This window comes from Lissotriton vulgaris, chromosome 3_1 (genome assembly GCF_964263255.1).
Source record: "Lissotriton vulgaris chromosome 3_1, aLisVul1.2, whole genome shotgun sequence".
NCBI classification, from domain to species: Eukaryota; Metazoa; Chordata; class Amphibia; order Caudata; family Salamandridae; genus Lissotriton; species Lissotriton vulgaris.
In genome coordinates this window covers 1,036,865,130-1,036,885,445 of record NC_141689.1, presented here as the reverse complement: position 1 = coordinate 1,036,885,445, position 20,316 = coordinate 1,036,865,130, and the positions used below count along the sequence as shown (strand labels likewise).

At 40.8% G+C, this 20,316-nt stretch overlaps 1 protein-coding gene across 1 annotated transcript in view; it reads right to left on the bottom strand.

The window, feature by feature from the left end:
• SEC24D (SEC24 homolog D, COPII component) overlaps positions 1–20,316 on the bottom strand; it is a 377,092-nt gene that overhangs the window by 95,964 nt on the left and 260,812 nt on the right. The window contains exons 11-12 of the mRNA XM_086961445.1: positions 19,306–19,430; positions 5,278–5,469 (exon numbers count right to left, since the gene is read on the bottom strand). Coding sequence (XP_086817571.1) covers positions 5,278–5,469; positions 19,306–19,430 — 317 coding nt within the window. The remainder of the gene's footprint in view (positions 1–5,277; positions 5,470–19,305; positions 19,431–20,316) is intronic.

Genomic DNA, 20,316 nt, shown 5'->3' with positions numbered 1-20,316 from the left:
ATCACTATAACGGGCCACGATCACATAGAAATATCAGCCTCAAGTTTTGACATGTTTTGGGCTCGTTCAGCAATAGGTAAAATTATTGATTGGCAGGGATCAGTGGATGGGCTACTGATGTAGAAATTACAAGCGTCTGTCATAAAAAGCCTCATGTTTCATGCAGGGCAACTTAAAATTAAGCAGTTGTCCTACTAATAGCTAATGCAGCAAGCTAGCAGTCGGGATTATGTGATTTCTGTGACAAAGGACTCTCACAGGACAAGTCAATGCATTTTCCCCATATGTAGGTGGGTGAGAAGATTTTTACCAACCACAGGGCATACTACATTGACACAGTGGTGTCAAGATGACGATCAAAGGGACTATGGTACACAGTCTTTGTGTGTTGGTCAGGTGAAGGGCTACTAGCCCATTGCTTCAACCTCTGCAGCTACGCCAGCTTCAAATGAGGTCTTGGGACAAGTAACATGTGCAAGTTACTCATCTGCTGAGAAGACCATAAACTGTGGACCAGAAGCCAGGGTCCCACAGCAGAGGTTTGAGACATGCAAAGCCAATTCTAGTTTGAGGAACAGTACTTCATTTTATTTTAGATCATCCATGAGCGTATCATCTGTATTCAGGAGGTGGTAATGTTCAGAACTGGAAACTCAGGCGACTCAAAGTTGAGAAAAGAATCCTCTGCATAGGTGTAAGGAAAGGCCTCGTAACATGACTAATAATGCACCAGGTCATCATTAAAAGACAGATGTAATATGGGCAGGCCCACAGCTATTCTACAAGTCACTTGTAAAAACGAATCTGTAAAGCGAGATATCACAGGTGATAATGTAGTCCGGAAAAAAACTGCGTAACTCATGTACAAACCCTCTAATATCAAAGGAATGTACACAGTCAATAAGGATGATTCGAATGATCATATTAAACACAGAAGTTAATCAACTGGAGCAAAGTCTTTAGCCATGTCCGTTCTCGGATTATCAATAATGCACTTGGTAAACTAGTCTGTTTGGGCCTAGTTTGGGTGGGATTAAGGGACAGATGTAGGACGTTTCCATTTTGCGACTCGTAAATTGTGGCGCTTAGCGATTTGCAATTTGCGACTCGCAAAATGCAATGTACAACAGTGTCACAGAAACGGTTAGCGATTCCTAATGGGTTAGCAAATTGTGTGCCTCATTTATATTCATGAGGCAGGTGCTATTTGCAACCCTATTAGGAATGGCTAGCACTCCCAGGGATGGTGGCCTGCTGGGGTCAGCAGACCACCAGGTCTGTGAGTGCTATTTGAATAAAGCCGTTTTTTTTTAAATGCATCCCGTTTTCCTTAAAGGAAAACGGGATGCATTTAAAAAAGAAAAATGAAACTTTTCTGTTTCATTTTTTAGGTCTTGCTTATGCAGTGCACATGCGCTGCATAGGCAAAAAGATCTTTTGCGATCGCTTTGGCTTTTCATCCAAAAACGTGCACGCGTTCTATTGTCTTCAAAGGCAATGCGTGCATGTGTGGCGATTCACTCGCGGGAGCGTGCAGCGCCATATAAAAGCAATTATCGCGTCTGGAGCTGCTCGCTCTCCCAAGTGAAAAGCACTCGCCCCCTCCTCTCGCCTTCCGTCTCTTCATTTCACTTTTCTCTTTCACTTTTCTCTTCACGGTTAACCAGTGGGGTATTTCACACGCTTAGGCTAATTGCAGCCCATGTTCCCCGATCTGCTGTGATGCTAAGATTATGTTTTATGCTGGCAGACTACGAGGGTTGCTATAAATATTCCGTCCTGCAGGCTTTGAATACTTGGATTTGTTGTATTTGATCGGGAAAGTACCACCTCACCCCAGCAGAGATGCACTACTAGCAATGGGAGAGTAACAGTACTCCTAAGTGGGAATTTACTGCTACCTATGGGAGAGTACCAGCGCTCTTCAGCGGGGCGGCATTACTACCTATGGGAGAGTACTCTCTCTCCTCAGCGGGGATGAAAACAAGTTACTTACCTGTAACTTTGGTTCCCCAGTATTCGTAACTTTCATAGATTCCCATGCTTTGTATCATTCCGCCATCGTCGGAATGGGAGCCTCGGTAAACAGAAAATACCATAGTAGTAGTTACAAAAGAGAAAGGAAGGCCTAGGCCTCATCTCATTTTGTAGCATATCACCCTCTTTTTGTAAAAGAGACCAAAAAACTAAAACAACCAATCAGATCAGCCTCACCCCATAGAACCCTCCTGAGAGAGCCTCAGAGCCTCAGATTTTCATAGCCGTTGTGTAACAGTAACCAACTCTGCTGTAGGCTGAGCTTTCCCAGGGAAGGCGGGTGGGCGCATAGGAATCTATGAAAGTTACCAATACTGGGGAACCAAAGTTACAGGCAAGTAACTTGTTTTCTTGCCCCAGTATTGGACTTTCATAGGAAAAGTTAAAAGACCGCAGCTGCAGATGTAAGTCTGCTATCGGACGTGCCTCGAAACCGTGTAACATAGCACGTTTGAGTTTGCCGTGCTCAGCTCCAGGGGCAAAGGTAGACTTTGATGAGAATGTATGGCTCACGCATTCCCATTAAATTTCAGGAATCTGCAAACTGCTGTTAAATTGAACTTTTGACACCGTACACGTTCAGTTATGCTATTTTTGTTGCGTTAATGTACGTGCTTTGGAAAAAGACAGGAGGAGGAACTGCTCTCTTATATTTTACTAATGTGGGAAAGCTGCATCGCCGGACCGTAGCTGAGCATATGAAGGTAGTGTAGGTGACTTTAAACGAAGCTGAAATATTTGGGCTCCGTTATGTCCAATCTTTACAATGACATGTCCATGTCTTCCTCACATTCCGGATGCCATGTTGGTCACTTTTTCCCTTGGCTTCAATATAGCCGGGGTCTGTTCTGCGGCCCATCAAGTGACCTTTAGCCAGCCGCTACTCTACCTGGCCAAACAATGCGGCCTTCGTGCTCCATGCAACAAATCTTGTGGAAATGAGTGCAAGAGATTTCCAAATGGTTATCTAGACCCATGCTGTGCTTCTGTTTGTTTTTTGTATATTTATGTAGCTCGACCCTGACCCAAGGGCACATTGCACAAGAACTAGATGTTTTCCATAAGATCTAGGCATTGCACATTTTTTAAGACAGATGGATATGTGATTTGCCCAGAATCACAGGATGTTGAGGCGAGGCCAGTTTCAAACTGGCGTCCCCAGTTCCAGCACTGCTGCTCTAGCCTTTAGGCCATATTTCTCCCTTTACATCGCTCTCATCACAGTGAAAAACAGCATTGACTTGCACAATTTGGTTTATAATCTATTATGAAGACAAATGGTTATGAATGACGAGCTGAGCATGAGTGAATCCAGGCCCAGGTAGATCGGTTAACACCACTCACACGAGTCATTACCGCCTGGTACAATAAGACACCAGACGCTCATTTTTCAAGCCTTAAAACAAGAGGTGCAGGTCCACCCGCCCGCCCCCAACCAGGCACTTCTGTTTTCTCCGAGTGCAAGAAGCAGAAACATGAAATGGTAGTTTTACCATTTCATGTTTCTGAAAGTCCTCAAGAATTTCAACAAGTGGTATGAGGAACTGAGTGCTCACTTCAGCCATATCATATTTTATCTGATAAAAGGACAGAAACATTCATGACACAGAAAACCACCATGGTTTGCTGTATCCTTGAAAATATTTTTGGAGCAAAACACTGCACTTGTTTACTTTGGCCAGGTCTGAAAACTGGCCCTGGGAATGAACTGGAATACAGCCTGCATAAAGCAGTCTTATGAATGTAACAACAGTTGTGTTGCTAACAATGGCTATAAATGTTTAATAGAGAATGGGTAAGTAATGGAACAACAAGGCAATCTTTAGGTATTTGGGACCTTTGAGCGTAGATGCAACACATTAGGCTGCAAACAGGGCTCCTTGATGGTGTCTTTTAGGGACAGAGTATGTCATCAGTGCTTGTTCAAAGGGATTTCGATCATTAATGCTTCACAGGTTAGTTAGCAATAGCATCAATCCTAAGAAATTGATCACCTGAAAAAGAAGCTCAAGCAAACTGCCTCGTCTCACGGATGGCAATGGCGTTTACATCATTTTGCACTCTGCTTTGAAGGAAGACATGGCCAGGTCGGTTCTTTCAATAAAGAATTGTACATGAAACACGTTACAAAATTCTCAGTCAGCTCTTGGCAACTTTATAAAGCAAATTTGGAATGATGGGGAACACTTGCTTAGCCATAGGACACAACAAGCCTCCATAAAGAGTAATGTTGGAAGATGGCTGACCTGCATCGGCCAGGTTTCCTCCATTGTGGTAAGCTTGCCAAGTGAGGAATAGACTTGACTTTCTCTTCATAAATTGCAATTGTATGCTTTTCATAAGGAAACAGAGTATGTAAACATACCATAAAATGTCTTCTTCCTCTATTATCAATAAAATCCATGTAGATTTTTGTACCCGTAAGTGAAGCCAGGGAAACAGTATGCTGAGACACACAAGCGTTAGGCCACTTAAACAAGACTTAGGTGTGCAAAAGCTTGAACATTTTAATTTAGACTTGCAAAGTGATTCACTTGCATGTAACATCACACCAATACTGTGTGATATTAAGTGACAATAAATCTGCTCACATGGATGGGGAGCGGACATTCCAGGATAGGGGTGTATGAAAGTTTCTGAACAACTACAAACTAACAACTTTGTGGGAATGTGTCTTACAAATGTTTGTGAGCCCCAACAATCTTGTGAGTTTATTGGTAGTCACAGACTTTTAGCAAAGCATGCTGCCACCCTGAATACAGTGGGAGGCACATTCCTGCTATTGGCCGCGGGTAAATCCACATTAAAAGTGGAAAATACGGAGGAAATATTTCCCAAACTGGAGGAGGTTAAAGTGAACTTCAAAGATAAAATTTACACATTTAAAATTTTGTGACTACGAGTACCACAAATCACCCCTACATTTACTTAACTCAGTTTCTATAGTTACACCTTATTTAATGTTATTCAGTTGTTCAATCAAAAACCATTTATAGTCCTTATATCTGTGATTTTTCTTTCTCCAAGGAAATGTGAGATGAACAGCTTTGTTTCGTAACTTGTGATGAGCGTTTGCTCAACGTTTGTCAATGCATATCCTCACTTTATGTACTTTGGGAAATGTAGGGCAGGCACAGGAGGAAACCTAAGGTGCACATAGTTCTTACTTTTAGCAAAATGTTATTCAACCATAACACCTTAAGTAGTCTTGTTCCGCCCTTATAATAAACCCATTCTTACTTGTTGATCACAGATCTCGATTCCTGAAAGTTCACCAGGAAGCCATCCATCAGGGGAACAAAGACCTCTCCAACATCAGACACCACCATCATTTGAGGTTGTGCTAAATTGCTCTTGACATTGTAGAAGTGAAGAATTTTATTGTAGGTGACAAATCCAACACGCACAGATGAGGTTTCTGCTTGCTCCTCCCTGCAAGGAAAATATAAAAGAGGATTTCAAAATTAACTCCATATCTCGGTGAAAACGATATCTACGTATAAGATACACTCGAAAGTACAAGGGAGAGGGTAAATTCCAATGCTTTAATCTGGTGGTTGGGTTACGCAAACAAATTATTTGCAATGCGTTGTTACTTCACCTATGCTATGCTCTTCCAGGTGAGTTTTTTTTTTATTATTTGACAAAATGGGAACAATTTGAGATGGACTGACAATTTCCTGGAATTAATCAAGTTTAGAAAACTAACATCTGGAGATTGGCCTCCTAGGCATGGGGTTAATGTAACAGTACTGAAAACAACAAATCCTGGTTGACATCTTCTACAGCTATGTTTTACTAAGATATAAGGTCCAGAAGAGCACATTTATAGCAGGGAAAAAAACTCTGGATGCACAAGATAAAATAAAGCACCTAAAAATCCCAACTAAAAGATAAAAAAACTAATATGTCTTGCTTTCTTTCAATAGAAGGCTGAAATCTCCGTAGGGAATGAACTGATGAACCTACGCATATAGTGCAAATATTGGACCAAACTCTCCCTGGGTCCTAATTATCCCACATTTTAAGTCTTATCTGAGTTCAGAACAATAAGGGTGCAATAAATGGCACTGACAAATCAGAAGCGAATGCCTGATCTGGGTGTGAGAGGAGTGGCAATTAGGAGGGTGGGATTTACCTTATACGTGGAATATCCATTAGAGACTGATCTTGTGGAGGGAAAGATAAAAAGCACCATCTTAGCAGAACATACTTACGCCTTATTCAGGAACTTATTATGAAATTTAGATATGGTAATTTTGAGTGACAAGTTTTTTGACAACGTTAGATTAAATAGAAAACTACCAGGAACGCTCTCTTGGAACGTTATAGTATGCAAGTGAGACAATTGTTATACAGAAAATAAAGAAATATAAATTTCAAAACCTACTAACTTAGAACTTTTCAAAGAGCATGCAGCTCGTCAGTGGGCTCTAACTTCATTTCTTGGGGCAGGAACCCCTGAGGGCTTGACTGGGAGGAAGGAGTCTGCCTACGTGATTTTTCTTCACCTTCATATGACTAGTGGGCTGGAATGGATGCAGAGTGTTTAAAACGGAAAATAGTGATAAAACCACATAAGACAGAATCACGTAAAGTCAGAACATAGATCTCTTTAAAGTTAGACTGAAAGTGCTCAGCTGGAGGTAGGAGGCTGACCAAAAGATTCCTCTTCAGAAGAAAGACAACACCATTTGATACACTTTATGAAAACAAAACGATAGAAATAAGACTTCCTAAATTCAGAAATGAATGCTCTATCTCTCATTTTGACTAACGAGATGAGGACAAAACATATAATGCTTGTGGTTGATTAGGACTTTTTAAGAACATAAACGTTCTAATGGCAGGACCCCAAGTGGCAGCACAGACTGTGTGCTATGCACTTCCCAACATTGTATGGCCAAGAGCATAACCGTCAACCACATTATTGCATGTACTCAAGTGTTGTGCTATTCAATCTAACACAGAGATAGTTATACATATATGCCCCATTTTACCAAAATAAGCACTATCCTCTCTCTCTGCTTCAGAGACATGGTTAAAGGTATGGCAATGCATGAGAGAAAACCATTATTGGGGGTTACAGTTACCTTGAACATTTCTAAGAGCAAAACTTGTAAAATATATACAACTCGCAGGATACAAGTAGGTGAACTGTTGAGGAAATGAACAACCAAAAATTACTGGGGACAAGGGAAGGTTGCATGTCATACTATGTAATTGCTCAGTTTTCTGGGAAGGCATGTGTATCGCTGACTGCATCAGGCAATCAAGACAACTAACATACTAATCCACATAACCTACATAACATTACCCTAAGTCTGAGCATTTTCCAGGTCTATTATAACATGCTAGTATGTACTGTCACATTACTTAGAGGTCAGCTATCTATGAATGGGAAATATTGTACCAAATACCAGTAATCATTACACCTAATGCTTCATTACAAGGTTCTTTGATTTGGCTTGTTACGACCGCTCCCTCCACCAAAGTTGCCAATACCAGTACTGAAAGTTCGGGGTGACAGAGTTAATGAGGATCACAGATGGACTTTGAGGTCCCCCTAGTAAAGGAGGAATTACTGAGTGTCCTGCTGTAATTCCTGGACGACGAAAATTTCGAATTTCAAACATTAGATCATGTGAGGCAGCTGTATGCACCTGCATGCACCTGCCTACAAGACAAATCGTGCCAGTTATATGGGCGCTTTATAGAATTCATGAAATTAGGAACAGGAACGCTGAAAAACCCACGATGACCACTGACGTCCAGGAACATATTGATAACAATACCTGCATGAAGAACAATTACATGCAGCGAGAATCACCTTATAAGATTGACTGTCACTGAGGTAAACATTTTAATAATAAAAAAAAGAAAATGTATATTTTAAAGTCAGATAAGCTATACACTTGCGTCTAAACCCATGTTTTACAAAAGAAAGCACAATGCCCTTTTTTGGAGTCATAGATGACTGCACGAACAGTGCCACACTACTGTGAGTTTTAGCTTGTAGGGCATTCCTTTCTGCCTACTGCATAATTGCATTGTTACTTTGTTTTTATTTCCCATCCTTTGCTTTGCTCATGTAATTTCCTAGACATTCACCCCCAAACTGATCTACGGTGTTCCTATTACCAGTTCCAGCAGAATTAAATGTCCACTCACAATAGCGACCTTAGTGTTGCTCTACTTATACCTCAGGAACGAGTAATGTACTAGCCCTAAGATGGCTGCATATGCACCAAACGTAATTAATACAAGTGTGCACTAGAACAGGATTCTCGCACAGCAATGTGCATCGCAGCAGGTATCATGATGGTCTATCAGAGAGACTTAGGGTTGAATGAGACACCATACACCTGCACTGGTGTGCTGAGTTTCTGATTAACAATATATACTTACATACTATTCCCATTATCAATCAATCAATAAAACTTTATTCGGTATATTACAACGATCAAAGTATATCAGTAAACAATATACCACATAATTAAACCGGGATGTACAGCTTCTGAAATAATCTATACACATCTTTAAACCAACAATACGCACATCCTTTAAAAGGAGGAAACATTAAAAACTAGAAGTTCCTCAAGCTAAACTTCGATAGTAATTACATTTTAGGCACTCCTTATCCTTTTTAAATATATTTCCCCATGGCACAGGCTATATCTAAATTGACCATTTCCACTAAGAGGTTTACTGCTTGCAACCTATTTTTAATATCATAGTTTTAAAAATATCGGGCGTAAAACATGTCTTAGCATTTCTAACATTTTCAGGCAATCAAATAAAATATGTATGATATTGCATGTTGTTCCTAAAGTGCAGGTGCATTTTCCTTACTTATTTACCATAAAGCTTATTACCCCTTTACTTGCATAACATGGGTTTACCCCAATTCTTAGCCTTAACACTTCACGCCTTAACTGGTAGGTAGGTAGCCTGTCGATTTAGAGAAAATGCTGATCTTTTTGCCACACAGTGACCATATGGAGAACTGAGTTTTTCCTAGAAAGATAGTCTTGATGCTGTACTCGAGAGACTTCAATTCCCAGCATCTTAAGCTCTCGCTTGTTGATCTTAAGTTGAAGGAACTGGGGGCACGATTCAGTCTTTAACAAATAACACGCTTTGCTAACAATGCCTCTAGTTTATTTTGCCCAGGCTAAATCACGGTTTACAATTTCCTTCTGACACCATTGTGAGATTTTCAGATCATGATCCAAACCCACATGTTGTCAGAAGAGTAGTAGGGCCATGCACGCTATAATACCCCAGGAGGTGGTTCCCAGTTCAAGTCTCACTGCCTGTACCATCGATGATTTGGGCAGGGAAAAAAGATTTTTCAAACAGTTTCCCTCCTCAACATCCCACCTATTTTTACCACTCAACTATAGTAGCTCTGAACCATACAAAAATTAAGGTGGCACCATGGCTGAATAAGCTTTTAAAACCGGTTTGTCGGAAATTTCCCCATACACACCATTGAATCTATTTAATCCCTTCACTGAGGCCGATGTACTCCGTTTTAGTGCATCCAGGTGGGTGTGCCATTGCAAATTTCTCTGAAACCACATCCCCAGGTATCTATATTCAGTTACTTTTTCCAGCTTTTCAGTGCCCAGATACCAGGAGAACCTTATTTTCCTTTTACCGAAACATGAGATCTTAGTGTTCTCCATATTAACTACAAGTCTTTTGACCTGGCATTAATCTTGGAACCTGTGCAATTTTCTTTGTAGACCAGTCTCTGTCTGGTCTATAATTACCAGGTCATCCGCATAGAGTAGACACAAGATATGTTTCCCATCTTGTTTCGGGCTCACCCTTCTTGTGTTACCTAAAATTTGTGGCAGATCTCTTATAAACAGGGAAAAGAGCAGGGGGGCCAAGACACACCCCTGTCTCAGCCCATTGCCAATTTCAATTTTCCGAGATAAACTTCTTCTACATCCAAAATTATCTGGGCCCAATTTTCTGTATGCAGAGCTTGGATAAGGCTCAATAAGTCACCAGGGATATTATAACCCATCAAGGTTGACCACAACTGCCCTCTGTCCACTAGGCCAAACACTGCGCGGAAGTCCACAAAGCAGCAGAAAAGACTATCTCTCTGCTCAATTGACTTCCTCGCAATTGCCCAGAGAGCAAAGCAGTGGTCCACCTTTGAATGACCCTCTTTAAACCCTCCCTGTTCTGGGGGCACAATCTGGTTTTCTTCTACACAATTTTTTAGAAATCCCAAGATTACTTTTCCCCTATATCCAAAAGGTTTATTAGTCTATAGTTTTTTGGGGCATTCATATCGCCTTTTTTGTGGATAGGTCTAACCATAGCTCTTTTCCAGTTTTCGTGCACAATCTGTGTTAAGGATCCCCTGAAATGTATACGCAAAAAACTCGGCCAACCATTCCGGGTTAGTTTTTATCATTATGGCCGACAGATTATCAGGGCCAGCTGCACGGGTTAGATTTAAACTTGAGATTATCTTCCTAAAGTGGCTTGGGGTAAAGTGCTCTTTTCTCACACCTGGCCATACTATTGTACTTGCTTTGTCACCAATTAGCCACTTCCCGTAGATTTCCTCCAGGTAATCCACCCATTTATCCTCGGGAACCGAGCACTGCAAAGACCCCTGGGCTTTACCAGAGCGTTCTTGAACCAACTTCCAGAAGTCTTTCACATTCTTATCTTCAATTACCTCTAGCAAATTTGTCCCGCATCTATCTTTGGAGATTCTTTTTTTATTTCTGATAATTGGATGAAACAATGTCAATATTGCCCATCACTTTGTGTGCTGACCGTGCTCCATTAGGCTAAGGTAAACCTATACAAACAATAACATTTTATTACTCCAGAAAAAGTCTGTGGTTCAACGAGGATAATCAAAACTAAGTAATTAAGGATAAATAAGAGAAAATAAGTTTGTATGCACCTGCCTCATAATGACCCAAGTGCCGAAAAGTTTTCTTCTGGGGGTTTCTTTGTTCACTGATGAAACACACCAGATAATTCACCAGATAACAAGTAGAGTGCTATAGTGTTCTTCACAAAATGCAGCACTTAAGTGCATTTACATTATATATTGAACCTACCACCTTTCACTGTTAAGAAACTACTGCACATCTCAAATTGTACTTACATCATTTTAACACGGAGACACCGATTCACAAATGATTTTGAGCGCCTTAGTTCTCCATGAGGTCTTATTATAAGGTTTAAAGTAATCCTAATTTGTCGGCTCAGAAAGTGATCGACCACATTAGGTGTCAGACAAGCTGGTATTACACGAACTCCAGTAGCTTCTCAGGAGCATTTCACCTGCATAAAATTATGGAGGGGTAGAAGGGAGGGGAACAAATGAGGAATAACTAAGGGAACTGGGATCGGAATGTCAAATTACCCGGGAAATTCATTATTTCTTAGAGGATACTCAAGGTCTCACATGTGTTACCTGATAACTCAGCCTGTCCTCAATCCCTCCCGAGTGATCGGTGTCCCCTATATTGACAATTCTGGGGGCAGAGTTACAAGGTAAAAATACAAGAACATCGGACTGAGTTCCTTAGGAGCGAAAAACTGCAATCCAGGAATATGCAATCCACACCCGAATTCACAGAACCAGAGTTAGTACAGTTGTAGGTTTGTAAATTGCATTTACTAATTTAGAAAATATGTCAGTATTGCAGAATTACCAAATCTCGAAGTTTAGGATTATGAGCAGTGTTATGATCATTTAGAATGAAGGGCACGCCCAAAAACTCATTCAGGTAGGTACGAATCATGTAAATGCAGTAGAAGTATTGAATGAAAGCAGTAGGTGGCTTTGCAGTGTCGGAGGTGGAAGGGAACACTCCCATATTTACTAGAAGTGTAGAGAAATGGTAGGGAAATGACTGTTTCCACAGAGTAAAGATTTTCTTATACGTGAAATAAGGGGATGTTCCGGAAGAAAAAAATTCTGGATCACTTTGGGAAAGTTATGCCAGTTGTAGTTTTGGAGGAGTAGCCTGGAACGCTAAGTAAATTCAATAAATCTGAAATCTACTAGAAATATAGGAGTAGATTTCTGACGCATAAAAGTTGAACCTTGTGGATTGGGCCCATTAGTCCGTCTTACATACTTGTCAGAAAGAGAAGGAGAATACAGTTGTGTTTTCTGAACACGTTATACATAGGCGCCACGTGGCAGCCAGTTCTGTTTACTGTCAGCCTTTAGGTTTCAATGGCACTCACTTTCAGTTATTTGTGATTTAATTCCAGAAACAGTAGCTTTGTGTCTAAAAAATTTATTTGGCCCACCCATGAAAAATTATCAGATAGAAGTCTAAAAATGAGTGCAGGAATGTTTGAAGGTTATCGCAGAATAATCCAACCACCATCTGGTCATTTAAGCATATGTCAAGACTAACAGAATAGCTTGCTTTGTCTTAATAGAGCATATTTTGCTTGCTTTGAGAGCTGAAGGATATTTGCCTGCCTTTGATCTCGCTCTCAGTCTCTTATTCAGAGTAGCCCCTTCTACTGCTGTAAGTACAACAGGTCTCTGCAGCAGGAGTGATGCTGAAACAGATTCTTCTAGATACCAGCGGCGGAACACCACTCTCATGGTACTAACAGATGAAGTATCAGGAGTGATCTGATAGCACCGAAAAGTGAGTAGTTGATGAGGTTAGGTCTGAGTACTGGCCACCAGCATTTCATGGCTCAGAGAGATGGAGCCCTGATCTCATCTTTACGGTCAATAGAATCCCTTTACCAGTACATGGATTTGCTATAATCCATTATAAGATTTGTTTTTTTATACTTGGTTCATATAATGTGCAAGTCTCAAAGCTTAATCATGCCCAAGTACAGTGGATATACCAAGAAACCTGCTTAGCGAGATATGGTGGAGCATTTTAAAGAATAGTCAAAATAGCCTTGAAAGATGATATTAAAGGCCTACAGCTTTGGAAAATGGTGGCTTCCGGAAAGAAATTGACTTCAATGTGAGAACATATCGTCTTTAAGAGTGGCAACTTCAGGAGATGAAGATTCACTATGTACATGGATCTGACTCGGAGCGTCGGCTTCTGCCACACAATTAGAATTGAGGCAAATAAATTTAAGCTTTAAATTTGTGTCTCAACAGTCACTCAGAAAAGTGATATGTTCACACAACCTATGGGGACATGTTCTTAAACACCAGAGTGGACAAGCCACTTATCTACTCACTGCAACAACTGAAGTTGATTTGATAAAAGTTACCACAAGAGGATCTCGAGCAGCAGCCACAGATGTCAGGACTATGTAAATATGACACACTTGTGTAAAAAAACAACTACCACATCTACAACTTCATTGTTAGCTTCCATTCCCAGACAACACCTAGATGTCAAAGATGTCATGATGGCAAAATAACATGAAACGGGGGGAGAACCTGGGATTCCAACTGCAGTAGTGGGTGAAGCCACACAAGCAGCATACGAGTCTGCTCCGTTCAGCACACCAAACCCATGAGTAGGTTATAGCAGGGCATCTGTAGCTGTCAAGTCCAGTCAGTCCACACTGCTGGGCAGTTTGGAGAACTGCTCAGTCCTGGGACTTTACTCAGACAATGGAGCCAGGTCTAGAGTTAGCTGATCCAGTGATCAAAAGACTGGAACTTTGAATTCGAAGACTTTTCCCATAAAAAATAGAAGTCCAGGGCTGAGAACTACAAGCAATGTTTATGGCTACAGCTTAATCTGTGTAGTCCCATATACGCATATGGGACTACATCTATGCATGTGTATATTATTTATTTAATAAGCGTTTTTTGAAGAGTGCTCAAACTAGGATTTGCCAGTATAGAGCACTGGAGTGGAGGGGAAATAGAGCAATGGATTAAAATGCCAGACCTGAGAACAACATAGTAAAGATTACAACCTACAACGTGAAGCAATGTCTCAATAGATGGAAAGGCATTGAAGATGAGCACCAAGCAAAGAAGAGACAGTTTTAGGCGTCTGAAAGGCTCTAGAAGTAGTATGTATGAATGCTACATTAGTATAGTGGAAACCTGACCAAAAAAGCTGTGAAATGCAGACTGAAAATCATTCTGGGACAGGGATCAGACGGAAGTAAAAAGACTTGAAGGTCTTGGGTCAGAAAGGGTTCATTATCCTCCCAAACCTATCCCTATTCTTCATGTTGGAGCTTTAATGGTGAGGAGCAAAAGGGAGTTCACTTGTGAGATTGCATTCACCACCTCAGAGTACAGGGCATTTCCCCAAATAGGAAACTTCATTCTATGTGCTTTAATCCCCTCAAAATTGATGGCAAAAAAAGAGAATGAAATCGGATTAATAACCTGTTTAAGAATGTGCTATGAAGATGTTGGCCCGATAGAGGATGAAGATTGGATGGAGGCCCTACAGGGACCGAGGGAGGTAACAATTAGTTCCAGTTTCCGTCTAATTCAATTAAAGGTCTTCCAGTCCATATACTGCTCCAGGAGGCTACTACATCGTTGGGCAGGGTAGTCGTCGTCACAGTGCCACAGGGGCTGTGGCCAGGAGGCAACATTCTACCATCTTACATGGGAATGCCCACAGACATACTGGGGTAAAATTGTAAGAATTCTGGCACAAGAGGCGGGGGTAGAGGCCCCCCTGGAGCCGAAGTGGTTCCTGCTGAAGATCCCTGGGGACGTGGCATGGCCGAGATACACTGGGATCTGGCTGGCGTTGGCTGAGGTGGTGGCCAAACGCAACGTAGCCCGGTGCTGGGGAGTCCGAGCTTTACCAAAGTTGAGGACTGGCAGACGGAGCTAGACTGGTGCTCGTTGGCAGAATGAACTATTTATCATAAAAGAGGCGTCCGAAGAAATGGGAAAAGATCTGGGGGGCAGTGGTAAACTTATTGAGGGCTGTGAAAGGGACTTTAGACATATAGGGAGGGCCATGCATTACCAGGAAGATACCCGGTCCGATAATAGAAGAGAAACTGTAAACTACTTGGTCGTATTAAATGTAAAATGATGATTGTTTGCAATAAAAATATATATTTTTTAAAGAATGTGCTATGAACCCAGAATTTAAACAGTGGTTGAACGACATGATCTATGGTAATAAACAGCCGAAGTTTCTTGCCGAACGAATGACGCCATCATCTAGACCCAAAGACGGTTGGGACCACTTGGGTAATATTCACTCAGCCCAACCATATAAAACAGCTGTATATGTTCACATTGAATGTTGACATTAACATGTTATAATTGCTCCTTTAAAAATCATATCTGTTCAGACTACATGAACGATTGCCTGCTGATGTATCACATTATCACACACACCGTATAACACCTGAATAGTCCAACAGGTTTCTCTCATGATTGTCAGTGTATTAAGGAATTCTGGTAAATTGCTATTTAAGTACTGTGTTTGGCTAAATTAATTGTGTATGGGAAAAAAAGTTTGGCAAGAACACGTGATGTGCTGAATCAACATATCCCTCTCTTTTCCCTTTCTCGTTCTAATATTCTCACTATGCTATTCATTCTGCGTTTGACCTTTCGTCTAGATGTAGTTTGATTGAACTTCTGTTCCCGGAGCATCTGGGTCTGGTATCGTCCAGGTATCATCCTCGCCCGTTTTTTTGTATAAATCTTTCTTCACATTTTTCCTCTGTTGAGTTTCTGAGCACTGGATGTATGGGCGATAAGGTTATCTTTTCTTGTTTTCTCTGTATTTAAATATTAATTTGCTGTTGAATTATGTTTTGAAGTATATATATATATATATATCTCTTGGCTACGTTGAACACAAGTACAGCATTCGCGGGGGACTTACTGACTAAATTTATTGGCACAGAAACCACACAAGGCGAGTTTCGGCGACTGCCTTTCTCAATACAAAGCGGCAGAGGGAGACAACGCCATTAAATACAATCACTAATTCATTGGTGGTTGCGAGGTAACAAAATCAACAAGGGACTAACAACCTTGTTAAAACTATTTCGGCCATCTCGGAACATGCAATACCACATTCACTATTGCAGTTCCACAATGCAAATTCATTCATTTCATTGAATAAAAAATTCAACATTTTAAATTCATCTTGCCCTGGATGGGCTTGTACCAATCTACAAGTATATTTACATTTTGTCAAAATAAACACAAAATTGAAATGTATTATCATTGCGAACAATTCAATCATGATCACAAAATACTCTAACATCCTAGATGGGTATATAACAATGTACATATTTTCACAACATTTCATTGGTTTGCGTATCAAGGACACTTTCGTTATTCTGCCCATAATAAGCTTAGATGGTGCTAAATCGATTCCTACCTCTTCCACCATACTAATTAATGTACACATAAACAAAAGAAAAGAGAAATCAAGGTGACCAAAATTTAATTATCTAACTTTCTATATACATATTTACAAAGGTACCATAATAATTCAGATTGCGGTCATCTGCTGTCCTCCTCAACTTTGAGTCAGACATGTACTGACAGCTCCTCTCCACTGTTTAACCCATAGGGAATTTTCAATTGTAGATCTAGAATATATCTCGACTTTCAAAATGTCTGGCCACTGGAAAGTTTCTATCCTTAGAGGCAATAGCTAGTAGATGCTCAAGAATCTGTATTTTGCTCGGATGGATGGTACTGCCGATGTATCGAAGTCCACACGGACATAAGAGACAGTATACAGTGTAACTGGTGTTACAGTTCATACATTTTTCTATTACTTTCAGATTCTTGAGTCCTGGTACAGTGTAAGTTTATACTTTACGGCTGATTCTGCAGCAATTACATTTCCCGCATGGGAAAAAGCCTTTTACACAGTTGAAGCATTATTGCCTTTTTTCTTGTACTCAGTGGCTCTGTACCAGATGGTCCTTAACTGACTTGTTCCTCCTGAAGGTATCTTTGATATTATTGACATTATTGGAGAAATCAGTGATCATCCTGCATTGACTCAATGAGTTGTGATATTTAATAGACCTTTTCCTCCTTACATTGAATGCTCCACTAATCAGATTTGCTCTCAATTTAGTGTCTACCTTCTTCTTTGCATTCATTAGGGTTGTTTCGGAGTATACTCGGACATGGAATCTTGCCATGTTTTCTGCAGCCGCCACCTGGAGGTCACAGTCCCGTGAACAGTTTCTTTTTATTCTTAGCAGTTCCCCATAGGGGATGCTGCTTTTTAATTTATCCAGGTGGCAGCTGCAGGCATGCATTGCCAGCCGTGGGCTTACGATGTACTGTGGTACAAAGTTTCCCATCAGATACAAAGACATGTAGGTCTAAGAAATTGACAGATGTTCTACTAATCTCTCCTGAAAATGTCAAATTCAAATCATTGGTGTTCAGTTGGTTGATAAAATCCTGAGCTGATCTTTTTGTTCCACTATAGATGATAAATAGATCATCAATATAGCGTTTCCACACAATATATACACACACAAACACTATGACACACATTATGACTCCTGGATGACAGTTTAAGCATCCTTAGATTATGGTAAGATATTCCGCCAACTACATAGACCAGGCAGTTTTCTCGTTATGCTCTATTGCATTCTTTCCCTTGCTTTTTCTGCCTAGTATTTGTTTGTTCAGGGGCCCTCTTTTTTGTTTGCTTTAAAGATATGGCTACCAGTACCATCTCATTTAGCATCTAAATAGATGTTAAGTGGTCTATGCTATCTTTTACCCACTGTGAAGCTGCAATATTATCTCATCCCGCAGGCATAACTGGGATTTCCCAACACAGAAACACCTTTGCATCTTTCAACACTGCCCACGCTTCAGCATTTGACGAACTGCAATTTCTTGCTGGGTTAGAACACACCATGCACACATTCATGCATTTTTACTTTCGTAGGGTGAATCATTGATTGGAGAGCACTGCTAGCTCTGGTAGGTTTCCCAGTGGACTGCAACTCTTTACGAATGTGTGACTACAGAGCGGGGCCCCCAGTGCGACCCATGGGGCACTGAATAAACCATTGAATAAACCATGATTAGGGTGATCAATGGGTCACCCAAGGCATGAATATGTGCATGGTGTGTAACTCACAGAAGTTGAAGTAGGGGGCTTATCTCACACTTAATATTGTTTAGGGATTTGAGGTCCTGAAAAAGTCCAGCCAATCCTTAAGTGAGATTTCTAAGCTGTAACATGTAGACCATAGATGCAGAGGTACTCAATTGCCTTCCAGCATCACATCAAGGCACAAGTATTGCAATCTTGGTTTTTAATGCTACCAGGGTAACCAACAATAAAGTATTGTTGTTCTTTGGATTATACCCTAGATCATTTTAACCACAATCTCGGTTCTCACTGCAATAAAAAGCCCTATGAAAAAATGGTAGAGCCCACCCAGTAGTATTGCCTGACTGGGCGAGGGGTCCTAAAATGAAGCATGCCCCTGGATATCAAGTAGTTGAAGATCCCTATACAAAACCTTGAGGGTTTCCATAGCGAGGTTCTAATGACAGACTGATCTTGTGAGTCGAGCTGACTCAAATTCAGGATTAAGGAATCCTATCCTTTAAATTATGTTATGAAGTGGGGAACTGATGAGGATCTCTTAAACCTTTCATCATTCCCTCCTTTGGTTTATGATGCCTGAAAATAGGTTCCATAATCTACTGGTGAGACTTCAATACAAACTCAAACAATTTGGTGGCAAAACAATCCAAATACAAGACTCCGTCTTCTTGAGCTCTTTAGCCCTCTCTCTGAGATTCAGTAGGAACTTTGTGAAGTTCAGGAAAAATACTAAAGCACACCAATTTCGCTCAGCAAATGGTCTGATTCTGAATGATCTAGTATAGCCTTCTGTTGATCACCAGATCCTTCCCGAAACCAGTCAGATGTCCAAGACTGATCATTGCCAACTGGTTTTAAATGCAAGGCTTTTCCCTCCAGCTGATATTTTCACGATTGCTTTGCTTGCTATGGACTTAAATTCCATTTGGCCTGTGGTCGATAATCATGGACTATCTGCGGATCAGCAGAACACTTCAACCAAGGCTTGTACCTTGAGTTCTTGCACCTCATCTCCTTTACTCATCTAGTGCTCTGAGGAGGCATTTATGCAGTTTTCAGTAATTTCCAAAACTGATAAAAAAAAATTTTTTAAAACATCAAAATTGAGCGATATAAAGTGGCTGTAAATTGATGCATACAGCACTATAGAAAACACAGAAAACAAAAGAACGCACAAAATAAATTATGGACATACATCGGCTGGGACACCATTCATTTTTTTTACCTTGGAAGTCTATCAAGCAGAGTTTTCAGCTCTTCGCATATCAGCCGAACAAGGCCGCTTTTGATGTTACTGTAGGACACGTCTATCATGAAAATGAAGGCTGGTGGATTTGGAGGTTTGTTTTGCTGTAGAAACATAAACAAGTGTTGTATCAATGGAGATAGTAGGAATAAACCTTAAATCTGCAATCCTAATTTGGAAGCTAAACATGTTCCCTGGTGTTTCACATATGGCTTCATTTAGCACAGACAGAAGAATCTCTCTGCATCGTCAGCTATTACTTACATCCAACAGCAGCTGCCGGACCCTTAAGGTGTGCCTCTGGTGGGCCCTTTGAACAACTGAATACAGCACTGGATCGGGGAATGCAAGATCAGTCAGAGGCATAAGATGCTTTGCAAGCAAGGAAAATGTCACCCACACCCACTGGCTGGATAGTAAAAGATAGCTGTAATTTGTGTGTAGTAGGTTCCTCACAGTCCTGGGCTCCACTGACACTACCGCTTCTGCACCAAAGATATCTACACGCCTGGGGCCAGGGCAAGACCTAGCAAACAAGAAGTGCCCGAAAGAATCAATGTAAAATGATCGGACTGCTTCAGCGATGCATACAGAAGGATTGTAAGCAGACCATGGCCACACATGCAGACTAGATTTGCCACCAGCTCCACGTCGTTTATGGCACTATATTAGCTGTCCTGGGATTTTCGCTTGCAAGTCATTGTAATCAAATGTGTCAGTCCAAATGGTTGAATGGAAACAACTCATGCCTACAACTCCCAGAACGCATGTAATGTAACGTTATGCTACGTTAATTGTAGCAGGTTGTCAAATGAGAATCCAGGACTGCAATGTGGTGCCTAGATAACTGGATGAAGATGGCAACCCTAAAGCATACGGAGAGTGCTAGTTAGAAACAAGCATTGGTAAAGCATCGATTCTGCCTGTGATTAATAAAAAGCACTGCACATTGGGCAATTAACAAAAACACACAAGCAGTGATCGCTTTAC